This window comes from Stegodyphus dumicola, chromosome 2 (genome assembly GCF_044657685.1).
Source record: "Stegodyphus dumicola isolate Sdum_Otavi_A_Nest chromosome 2, ASM4465768v1".
Classification (NCBI taxonomy): Eukaryota; Metazoa; Arthropoda; class Arachnida; order Araneae; family Eresidae; genus Stegodyphus; species Stegodyphus dumicola.
Genome location: NC_140769.1, coordinates 148,515,021 through 148,528,106, shown reverse-complemented (window position 1 = coordinate 148,528,106; position 13,086 = coordinate 148,515,021). Strand labels below are relative to the sequence as shown.

General features: G+C 36.5%; 1 protein-coding gene across 2 annotated transcripts in view; it reads left to right on the top strand.

Annotated features, from left to right (window-relative positions):
* The window catches only part of LOC118204145 (chymotrypsin B-like), a 37,773-nt gene that overhangs the window by 16,949 nt on the left and 7,738 nt on the right, over positions 1 to 13,086 (top strand). For both annotated transcript variants that reach the window (XM_085811238.1, XM_085811237.1), the window contains 2 exons: positions 3,432 to 3,669; positions 6,930 to 7,053. In XM_085811238.1, coding sequence (XP_085667364.1) covers positions 3,432 to 3,669; positions 6,930 to 7,053 — 362 coding nt within the window. The remainder of the gene's footprint in view (positions 1 to 3,431; positions 3,670 to 6,929; positions 7,054 to 13,086) is intronic.

The following is a 13,086-nucleotide window of genomic DNA, read 5'->3' as shown; positions in this document are numbered from 1 at the left end:
AAACGCCAGCAGCAGAAGAGCGAGAAACCGGTTGTTGTAATCTTTTTCGTGTTGTCCGTGAGCTGTTGAGGTTAGCACACCTGACGTTGAATAATGTGGAGGCTTGCCTGCACAATAGCCTATAAAATTTTTAACATCATCTTAAAGTAGTTATATTTCTAGGCACACCAGCGAAAAATTAGAGTTTTTTATTCAAAATTTTCTAAGGTATACATGAATTTATATATTGGCGAGTTTTGAAATTTGGCATATTTGTTATAAGCGATGGTAACGATAAATGTGGTTAACGCACTTTGTTAAAATTGTCCGATTTTGTGTCAAAATGACTATAGTAGAGCAATACTATTCGCAAATCTAATAGTTATACAGTTTAAGTCGCGCTTTCGAGACATGAAAAATGCAATTTGAATTTCGTCAATAGGCCCAGTAGAACTGGAGATATTAAAGCTGTCCGGTTTTTTTCCGCCCATCTACGTACACTGCGGAATCAAAAAGGACAGTTCTATATCTCCCGTTCTACTGGGCCAATTGACGAAATTCAACTTACATCTTTCATATCTCGAAAGCGCAACTTAGGATATGCATTGGAAATAACACTGTTTTAATATAGGTATTTTGACGCAAAATCGGATTTCTTCTGAAATAGCATGCCAATTTTTTTCCCCATATTTCGATTCTAAGACTCAAATTATGTCAAACTGCCAAGTTCTGTAAAAATTGCACGAGTAGTTTTAAAAAATAAGTTCTCAAAAGTTTAGCCCCGCAATGTTAATTGAATCTTGTATATAATTATTAATGTTTCTTTTATTAAATTTATTTGATTCTGCCTTTCACGTTTCGAAATTTTGGCTTAATCCAAATATTATTCTCATATTTTTATGATTTATTTTTACAACTTTTTTTAATATTTAAAAAAAAAAATTTGAAAACAATTTTATATTATAACCTATAAAATTTTTAACGTCATCTTAAAGTAGATGTATTTCTAAGCATATCTCCAAAACATTAGAGGTTTTATTAAAAATTTTCTAATATATACGTGAATTTACATTTTGGCACGTTTTCAAAGTTGGCGTATTTAATATAAGCGATTATAACGAAAATGTGGTTTAACGATTGTGTGGTTGAAAATGTGGCTTTGTTAAAATTATTTGGAAGAATGAAAGATGGACCTTTATTCGTCTCGTGCATCAATGAAAAAAAAAAAAAAAAAGGAAAGTGAGTAATACACTGCAAGTTAAGAATTCCGCCAAGTAAATTATTCTTGGCACAAACTGACAAAATGCACCAAGATAAATATTTGCGTTTCTCCATACATTTCTCACCAAAAATTACAAAAGTTACAACATCTAGGCATAAATTGAGTCGTAGAATCGAAATATGGAAAAACGTTGGTATGTTACTTCAGAAAAAGTCCGATTTGGTGTCAAAATAAGGCTATATATAAATCTAATATATATCCTAAGTTGCGCTTTGGAGACATGAAAAACGCAATTTGAATTTCGTCAAACGACTCAATAGAATGGGAGATATAGAACTGTCCGTTTTTTTTTGTTCCCCCCCCCTGAAATGTACGTTAGTTGAATCCAGTTTTAATGAATTACTCGGTCTTGACTATCATTATTTCACTATTTATCCCAATTTTTTATCGCAGTGGTGTACATTTTTGGTAAACGTGAACTTAACATATTTGGGGGGGGTGAGGGGGAACTTCCTTGTTAATGCGGCCTATGCGCTTTGTTGCCAAATTAGTCAAATTATTGCCCACTCTATAACGTATATCCTTCAAGTATCTTCAAATACCTATGCAATGGCTGGTTTAATAAGGAAATATCACTTTTTAAAATTAGTATGAAGTTTATTCATCTAACAAAACAGTTTTGGGTTTGTTTTCGAAGATAAAATGACTTTGTCACTTAATCCTGATGGATGGGTTCTAAGATATATATAGTGATTAACCAGACTAATCATTCGGGACTAACGTCCCTTTTAGGCTAATGGGAAATTTTATAAACGAAATTAGGAAGAAAAATTATGATATTTAATTTATAGTAGTTTTTTTTTTTTTTCAGGACAGAAATATTAATTTTATAAAAATTAATTTGAAGAAAACCTTCGCGTTTTCTATAAGCAGAAAAATTCACAATTAAAATTTTATTTTGAAGATGAACGTAATCATTCTTAGTAGTGCAGCAATCATTCTTAGTAGGGCAGTAATCATTCTTAATAGTGCAGTAACCAATTTAGTAGTGCAGTAATCATTCTTAGTAGTGCAGTAGTAGTTCCAGTAGAGCTGAAAAGGTTAAAGACTTTTCATTTATCTTTGTCCTCTATGCAGTGAGGTTTTCACATCTAACAAAATAATAATAATAATAGTAATAATTAAATTGTGGCTAGAAGACACTTTTCTGTTTCCTCTCACTGGAGGATTCCTTGCCGAAACATGTTTTGCTGGACCCTGTGTCCCGGCTAGCTAGGCTAGACCTTTTAAAATTGAACTGAAAATGTTTCGTTCAAAACTTTGTCCCGTTTACGGTTTCTCCCAAGAACTGGTTTTTGCTTATGTCAACCAATCCTGAAACAAAAATTCTGGGAAATATTTCTTTCGACCCGCTGTTGAGGATAGCTAGAGTATCTGATGCCAAGTTCAGGCTTTTGGGAATAGGAACTCTAATTTAATCGCAGTGAAATACGAAGGCATTTCGAAAAGTAAAGATACAATGGCTCGCATTCCTTAAAAAAAAACCATTTATTTAGAAAATGTTAGTTACATCTTATTAGCTTGATTATTTATTATTTTTCGACATAATCACCCCCGTTATCCAAACATTTGTTAAGTCGGTGCACAAGCTTTTGTATCCCACAGTCATAGAAGGTTGCCGCCTATTGGAACCCGGCGCGCACACAATTTTCTGTACCCTAACTTGACAGTCAAAACTTCATAAAGAGTTGTCATTGACACTTCCGGTATGATCTGATTCAATTTGAGACGTCTATTCGCACGAATTGCTTCCTCTGTTTTCTGAAGAAGGGCATCAGAGATCACAGATGGCCGACCTGTTCCTTGTTCGTCATGAACATCGGTCCTACCTTCAGAGAAATGACGACACCCTTTCGTTACATTTTGTCGATTCATAATGTTCCCATTTTGTGAATATCCGTTGGTCGCTGACCTTTTGCATGAAGAAAACATCATTTGGCGCGATTCTGAATCGGCGCAGCCATTTTAAACGCGACCTACTCCAACCAGAATCAACGTTGAAATGCCGAACGACCGCGAGGAGAAAGCTAACGGTTCAAGGTTAACACCTGCGTTGCCAACTTGCTCACCAAAACTTTTCTTTTCCTCTGGCGTACGGTGTATCTTTACTTTTCGAAATGTCCTCGTATATCACCTGACAATTTTCTAATTTTCTGACACTTCTTCTTAGGTTTTCCCGTAGTTAAATTCCCCGAGGAGTGCGGAAATCCGCCCATCAAACCGAAAACCACCTGGGGTGCGCCGGATAGTTCTCCAGATCGTATAGTAGGTGGTGAACCAGTCATTCCCAACAGCTGGCCATGGCAAGTATCTCTCCAATATTCCTTCAGCGATCCTAATGGCCATTTCTGTGGAGGCACTCTCATAAACGCCCAATGGGTCGTAACAGCCACGCATTGCGTCGTAGGGTAAGTAGCATAGGTGACATAGGTAACGTAGGGTAAGTTTTACATATTTTTATTACAATGTCCGCGTGTTTTTCATTAAACTCTGTAATCATGTACTATCGCCAGCTCAGCCAAAGTTATTCGGCTTTAGTGTAATATTGTTTTCTCTGTACATCATAACTTTCCATACATGACTTTCGTATTGGATGAATGTCAATAAATATTAAGTAAAATTATAAGGAAATAAAGCATAATGGGAAAATAATAATATCTCTGCTTATTTCTAACAGCAGGATTAATTGGATAACATCTGATCCAGGCGGTCCACTCCTCCCATTTTGTTGTTGTAATCTTTTACAATTATTGGTTTTTTTTACAGTTCTTTTCCGGGTTCCAACATCCATCATCGAGTTATTATGGACTGTACTCATCAAAAGTATATTCTTCTTGTTTTCCAATTCACAACCTCATTTTTTCTCTTTTTCTGCTGAGTAGACGTTGAAGCCATTTCTCACTGTCTTCTATCTTATGTAAAATGGCGCGAATATTCATAAAACTCTGAGGAAAATTCAATTAAAAATAGAATACCTGATTAGTACTGCCTTCTAGGAGGTATTAGAACAAACAAAAATAAAAACTCAAATAAGTAAACATTTAGAAAGCGTTTTAAACGTTTAAAAGTTTTTAAATGTAGAAGAACGTTTGAAGCGCGTTACGGCCGCCCTGCGGAAGTTCCACTTGAACGCGCTAGAAGCGTTACGGACGATGAAGAGGTTAAACCACGCTCCGCTAGTTTTCTTGAGCCAGCTTAAGTAGTCTATTTTATGTTCGTAGTCTCAGACTACGTTACCTGTATTTGAATTTATCTTATGCCAATCTAAATACCGGCATATAGGGATGTTTTCTCTGTCGCACAAGTGGTGCCATCTGTTCAGCAACAGTTAAATAAAAAAGATTACTTTAACCTTCTTAATAATTATCATTGCTTCAGACTAAAGGGATAAATTGTTTCTAGTCTAGTATGGTTCTGCAAGTCATTAACACATGCTTCTGGAATAGCAGAACCCAAAATTTAAAAAATATTTTACCTAGCAAACTGCTGTCTTAACACATTAAAGCATTAAGTAGATATTTTGCACCATCCAACCAGAAAAAAAAGTGTTTAAGAAGTTCTGTTTAAAAGGTAAATATTGATTGGTTAATTTAATTGGCTGAAATATCTTGACATTGAAACGGTTATTATAACGGAGGAAAGCTTCATTAGTCAATATTTTAACAAAGGTATCAACATAAATTACTTTTAATAAATGCCTTCCCCCTTCTTCCAAAACGTGAGTTTCTACCATTTTCTAAGATAAAGGATTGTGCATCATTTTAAATGCAACAGTTTTAGTAATAAAGTATTATTGCGAAAGATTGTGTGACAGTTATTCCATCATTCGACAAAATAAATCAGTAGAAGAAGTTTTTTTTTCCCATTGTAAGAAATTGAGAACTTGCATCAAATGGCAAAAAGAACGCTACTATCGATTCAGATTCATCTAAAATGCGAAAAGAAGCCTGAAAAAAGTATAAGCTTAAATATCGAATTTAAAATTTAAATAAATAAAATATGTTAAAGGGTTTAGATTTTCACGACGGCTTTAAAAGGGCTCATTTTTTCCACGTCAAAATGGTTTATCAGTAGCGATTACGTCTAATAAGATTACGTCTTAATAAAGTTTTAGTCGTTTCATACTTTATTTAAATTTTAGTTAATTAATTTTTTGTTACCAAATTATCTTATTTAGCAATGACGTCGGAAAATAGTGGTCACATTTACCGAACACTTATTCTAATGGTAGATATCTTAGTTCCTACAGAAACACGAGAATTTAAATAATTCGAAGATTATTAGAATTCTTTTCACAAGTAACAAATTCTGCATAAAAATTCTGTTTAATTTCTAAGGTATTTCTCTCGCTTTCTTAGCATGCCTTCGTGGTGTAATGGGCAGCACGCTCAGCGCGTATTCGAGAGGTCCGTGGTTCGAGTCCTGGCGATGGCATTGCTTATTTTTCATATCTCCTGTTTTTCAAATTAACCTAATGAGTCTACAGCAGCGGCCGAACTAAAAAAGGTAATAATAATTCTCCACCACCAGGATTTAGGAATTGGGTCTCCTAATCCCCAGTCACCCTTTAAAGAGGAAATGTATAAGTTATTTCTCCTGGCTTCTTAGCATGCCTTCGTGGTGTAATAATTAGCATGCCCGGCGCGTATGCCAGAGGTCCGTGGTTCGAGTCTCGTCGACGGTATTGCTCAATTTTCATATCTCCTGCTTTTCGAACCTAATGACTTAGGGTTAGACCTTTAACCTAATGACTCTACAAAGTAATAAATGAAAACGGGTAAATCATTCATTATATGTTTACATTATTAATCCTTTGTTCCATACAAATGTTCTAGAGAAGTTAAACGAAAATGTTTGTATTTTTTCTACTTAAAATAACTTTCGTAATAATAAAAAAAATTAATTCTATTCAAATTTCGTTTTAAATAATGGCTACAGTTTGTTCACTACAGCGGACAGCATGCATATGCATACATGCATACAAATCTCTTCCCAACGATTTACGGTCATTGCATTTGAAATTATCTCCTGCCTTGTTTGCAGTGATCATTACCATCTTCTAAATGGTAAATCTACAACTGACATGTACATACAGATCCTTCAAAATACTTTCATTTCGTCGATTGTGACTGAATTCATTTTGCTACGATTTTGTAACCTGTACCTATTGGATTCAAATGCTCTAGAAATTCCTTGCCAAACATAAACATTTCCAGTGGTGTTTTGGCTCGATAAGCAGTCCATTTGGGTTTCAATTCACTCTTTTCGGTAGATCTTTATCTACCCACTCCACAATTTTCTCAAACTGATATTTAAAACTGATATTTAAAATAAAATATCTAAAATGACTAAGTATGAATAAAAAATGGAAGTATAAGAAAATGTAAGCAATATTATATAATGCTTACTATGAGAAGTTGTACTAATTTGGAAACAGAAGTAACAGCCCATTTTCCAAATAGCAATGCTTTACTTAGTGATGCTATACAGCCATATATGATCGACAGTTGAAAGTTCTAATAATACAGAATGAATAAACACAAGAATGGAATCTGTTAGGCATTTACAGAAGAATAAACTAATTTAAACTTTTGTCTACTAGAGTGGACATGATGCAACAAAGGGTTAATTTCAGTTTTCACATTTTATTATTGAACATTTTTAACAGGAGTCCTTATCCCGGCGGCATCAAAATTCATCTCGGAGCTCACAGCAAATATAAAAAGACTCAATATGAGCAAGTGAGGATCTCCAAGAAAGTGATTGCTTATCCCGATCTCGAGCTTGACGATGTGAGTACACTTGGCAGATTTTTGCTTAATTTATAAGATTATTTAAGTTATAAATGCAATAATTTTATTGAATTTATGTAACTAATATTATTGATGTTTACAAAAAACATACATTTCTGAAAGTGAAATTGCTGAGTAGTTTTTAGATTTAAGCTGACGAAATTTTTAGGGATGATAAAACTATTTTTATAGCCTTGGCCAGTTTTGTTGTACATTAAGTGCTGATTAATGTGATTAGGTTTGTCTGCAATTAAATAGATAACATTAACCGAATGGTAACAACAATAAAAATTTCCGGCTAATCTTTAGAACATGGTAACAGGTAGTTTGGTGACATTTTGGTAAGGCGATAAAGGTTACTAGCTAGGACTTTAGCAATAATCTGAGAAGTACACAGTATTTCACAGATTATTTTCGAATCACAGATTATTTTGTCTCAGAGAAATGAGAGATCATGAGGCATGTCATGTGACATTTTCCGGAAAATTCCGATCGTAATTTTAGCTAATAAGCACTTAGAAACAATTTCGTTGCTAAAGTGCAGAATCGCCCACTTATTTGCCTGGCGTTTTTTACAAGAGTAAGAAGAATTGGATTTTTGTCAATTCTCTTTGACTTTTTAAGTGAAAATAGGTCGATGTGTACATGGATAAAGCCAAGTGTGCGCAATGCCAATTTTGTGCAATTCTGGGATTTTTTTTAAGTGAAAATAGGTCGACGTGTACATGGATACCGTGTATGTGCAATTCTTAAAAACGCGGCAAGCATTTTGCGATTTTGCACTTTCTCCCAATTTCGCACCTAATCTTCGTCATGATTAAGCATTTTTGTTCCATAAAAATTCTAGTATAAGCGTAATTCGGCTAGCAGTTTGTCGGAAAAAATGTTGAGTAAAAAATAAAACATGCCTTTACTTCATGTAAACAAAATTGCTTCCAAAACGAAAGTAGCAGGTTGCTTTAGCAGGGTTGGTCGCCAATTTTTCGCCAAAAAATCAACAAGTTACCATAATGTAAAGATTCACCAAATTTCCTACAAGGTAAGAATAGAAGTTACCTAACACAATGAAAATATAACCAGAAACATACGAGGGGCTGTCTGAAACTTTTCCAACCTCAATATGTAGAAGACAACTCAAATCAAACAAGGTGCGGAGAACTTATTTGGACATCACTTGATAACTAGCAATTAAAATTGCAGCTATTTTGAACTCGAGTTTTGCGAGTTTTTTGTTTGACAATCAAGTTTGTAGTTGATATGACCGCTTTTGCATAAATAGAAAAAATCCAGTATCGTACAGTCATTAGGTACCTAATTTTGAAAGGTAATACACCTACTTAAATTAAAAGAAGTTGGACACAGTGTACGGGGATTCTGCACCATCATTTACTGCTGTGAAATTTAGGGCAGGTGAATTTAAAGGTGGCCGTACCAGCTTGGGTGAACGGATTGCATTATTTAATTATGGCAAAGCACACGAGGGCTATCTGCCTAAAGGGAGGAATGCCTTCGTGGAGGACTTTCTAAGGGAAACTGGCTCGTATACACGTTACACATGGGGAAAACCACGAAAACGCCCATGCAGCCAGCCCGTTCGCGGGATTCGAACCTCGGACCGAACTACCAGTGTTCAGCGTCTTTACCGCTCGGCCGCTGGTGGGCCGCTTGGATGAACGTTCAGGACGACCGAAAACTGAAACCACTGACGAAAACATCTCTAAAATCCACCAAATGGTACTGGATGACCGTCGAATCAAGATTAGAGAGATAGAAAAGGCTATGAGTATGTCCAAAGAACGTGTTGGCCGTATATTGAGCCACAAGATTTAGATATGCGCAAGCTGGCTGCAGTTTGGGTGCAGCGTTTGCTCACTTTGGACCGAAAACGTGGCCGAATGAACATTTGCACCATTCTGTTGGTGCAGTAAATCGGAGTAGTTTTGACCATTAATCACTGTAGATGAAACCTGGACTCATCATTACGGAATGATGAATCCAAGTTTCGTCTACAGCGGACAGCCCAAAACAGAAACACAGTCAAAACAGTGGACTGCAAAAGGAGAATCGGCTCCAAAAAAGCCATGCGACTGTCTTAATAGATTGTCTTGAAAAAGAAAAACCCATTACCGGAGCATACTATGCAAAGTTACTTGACAAGCTCAAGACAGAAGTTGCGGAAAAACGGCCCAATTTGCAAAAGAAAAAAAAATTGCTTCACCAAGACAATGCTCCATCTTACACCTCAGCATTTGCAATATCAGAAACGGAAATGACGGCTTGAACTACTTGAGCACCCGTCCTATTCGTCAGAACCTGCAGCAAGTGACGTTTTTGTTCCCTAAGCTAAAAGAAGCACTTGGAGGCAAAGATATGAGGAGAGTTTGCAGAGAAAGATTCCACATGTTATTTGGCTGGGTTAAAGGGATGGGAGCATCGCTGGAAATGTATAGATTTAAAAGGAGATTATGTCGAAAAATGAAGGTAATTTTGGATAAAAAATATATTTTCTCTTTGTTAGGTCGGAAACTTTTCAGACAGCCTACGGATAAATAGGCATTTTACCAGCATTTTAAAACGGGAATTGTAAAAGTTTGTTTGTGAACCGTTCACAACGTTTCTGGACTTTATTTGATCGATGTTGTGCCCTTAATTTGGAAGACGTTCCTCATTCACGGGAAGACGCCATAGCAATGGGATATTTAAAATGAGCAAAAGAAGTCAGTCTTTGACTTTTACTGCCTGCAGACATTTATGCTCCTCAAAAAGAGATGTATGTATCTGACCTCAAATCTGATTTCAAAATCGATAGAGTTATCGAAAATCTACGCCAGACTAAGACTGATGTTTTACTTACTTTTAAATGGTTGACTAAAATTGAAACCAATATGTTTGGCGACGTAATCTCTTACTTAGTGATGTTTCTCAGTAAACTGATAATGTTTATAATACATTTTAAACTTATTTGGTGACTGTACTTCAGTCTAAAATGTTTATTCTACAGTATATTGATCATATTAACCGAATTATTTATACCAATAGGCGATGTATTTCCCATGTTGTCGTATACAAACGGGCGGAACTTCGGCAATTTGATAACAATATCCGAACGATAGCAGTAATCTGATTACATTAAGCGGCGTCTTAATGTAAGAAAGCATGCAAAAGACCTTGAATAAAGAATTGAAGAAAGCATACAATGACTTGTCATTGTTTATGACTAGAACTCAATAAGGCATGAAAATGATTAACATTGCAACGCATATGCAAATCATGTGATCATGATCGCATATGCAATCATGATTCACCTATGAGCTCCAGTATGCCTCGTCGGGGGGCAAAACACCGCAGGTACTACAACCAGTTTCTGAAATTGACTAAACAATAGAGACAGCGGATTACCTTTCCGAGAAATCGGTGTCCACATTGAACAAAATTAAGACATAAAGGTGCAAATGTAAAATAGGTTGACGCGCGTGGAACGGACCGACAACTGAGAACAATTTTTACAGCTTTGTTACCCGACAGAAATAGAAAGTACGCATGTTGTGCTTATTACAATAACGGGCCACGCAGCAAACATCAAGAATCGTTCGGTCAGAAATCAAGGTCTTTTACCTAGACGTGTGTGTCAGAACGTACCATTCGATGTCGTCTGCAGATGAGGGAAATCTTTGCAGAGCCACCATTAATGCGATTGCTATTGGCCCTAAACTAGAGACGCATGACGCTGGAACTTTGCTTTGATCCCCAGACATCAGCGGGTACAGGCAGAGGTATAAGTGGGTGGAACACCAGAATGTCATAATGTCTTGTATAGACATAATCCCATCGCACTACCTGTGCAGATTTCACCCAAATCCTGATCCCCAATCAATGGTGCAAAGTGTCTCTCATCCCTCCCTCCTGCCATCAAACCACTCAATAGGATTTTGCTCTGGTTCATAATGGTACGACAGGCAGTATCATTAAATACTATATCGATTATGGCGGCGCCGAACATAGGCAGACAAGTGGAACGATATTATCTTTACAAACGAATCTCGATTTTGTTCACAAAACCCATCGATCAGTGCGAAGCAAACACGAACTGCCATTCAGTCTATAATTTCTCCGAATCGGCTGAACATTCACCTTTCTTAATTATTTCTGGATAGTTTGGGACATAAGGAATAGCGGAGTAGCAGAAACAACAGTAAGAACGGGCGAAATTAATGTTACAGAAAAGTAGAAATGAAGATACTTCATTAGATATTGTAATGTGAATATTGCTATGCACTCTTATTGGAATGTAGGTTTTTTTTAAGAAATAATATTGTGATAGTTACTTGTAGTTTATCGATGACCGCTTTTCATTTGGTATGATCTTAGGCTGCGTTCAGACGGTGGCGTAAAGGGCATAGAGGCGTAGTCATAAGGGCATAAAATACAGAAATTCCATTCACACTTGCGAGAACGGCGTATAAACCATGGCCAATGGGAGAAGCTAAATTTGCGCATGCGTGGATGTGTCTACGACTTTCTTGCGCTGTTTTCCTGCTCGACTGACTTCCTGCGTTTCTGACAGCGAAATCTTCTGTTTTAGCTTCAGCTTCGTTTTAGCTTAGCTCTGATTGGTCGACACTTATCCCAAACTCGGCGTAAAGTTGAAAACTTTGAACCCTATGCCACGAGCACTAAACCAGATTTTGTGACGTAGCACAGACTGGTTACCTTGGCAACGGAGCGCGTATTTCACAAGTGCACATCTGCTTAGCCACCGAGGGAGTGGCTTCTAGAATGGACCAACGGGCATCCAGTAATATTTCTGTCATGTTACATGATCTTTCGCGTGCTTTAACTCTTTGAAATCCAGACCCTTCGCTAACCTGTGTCCTCAAAATATCGAAACGCCCAAAATAGGTTTTAAGTTTCACAGCAATTTCCTCCCCTCCCCGTCCATTAACGCAGAAAATAGGTGTGAAGATTTCGAATGACATCTTTGTACTTTCTAACAAAGATTCCATTAGCCTTTGACCCCGTTCTTTATAAAACAATTCTGAAGGTCAGGCCAACAAGCCTTTCTGGCTTTGTTATGATAACGAATGAGATTTTGTTTATTCCCGTTATTTTTATAGGAAGGAATAAATTGTTTAAAAATAAATATAATCCTTAAATTTTTAAACTGCTCTTTTATTGCTGATTAAAGCTTAAAAGCACACTGTACCACAAAAGAATAACAACGAAATGTCACGATCAGCCAAAAGATAAGACATTTCTTAGGTCAAACTGTCTGCAGTAAATTGATACAATGCATTTGGGGAAACTGCACCTGCTACTGCATAACTTTAGCGTCACAAGAGCTCATTGGTCCATTTTCGAAACCCCTCCCTCAGTGGCTACGCTGATCTGCACTTGTGAAATATGCCAACGGAGCTCGGCTTTAACCACTTATTCCCTTTACACCCCCGTCTGAACGATGCTTTAGTATAACGCGTCCTTTGGAAATTAAATTATTCGAAAAATTTTTCCCTTCTGATTTTCGGACCATAAAAGTAGTAAACACATGTGGGGAGAATTACACGGGATAAAACGATATGCATTTCTTACTTTAACATTGAAATAACTATAGAATTTTACAAAATACGTAAATCGAAGTAAAATACTGTAAATTTTCGTGCACTTAAAGCATATCTTTTCTCTACTCTTATATTCGCCCTAAGATCCCCAAATGTGGCGATATATGTTCTGCGCTGGTTTTTGGCGCGGTTTTGACGATGTTGTTTGTATGGCAACCCTTTTGATGTTGAAACTTAACTCTTTTGCTGCAGTGGTTTAATTGCTCATTGGTTCGTGTCTGCGTGTTTTGAAATGGCCTCTGTTACAATGATAGACGTGGTGGCAAGATTTCAGTCGCGTATTTTAGATTGTGTGGAAAGTATATTTAGTATTAAAAGGTACGATGTTGGTGTTGTTAACGAGTCTTTTGTTCACGGGTGTGTTAATGACGATCGAAGTGTATTTTTGGAATTTCTGAGGGACTTTTAAAACGGAGTC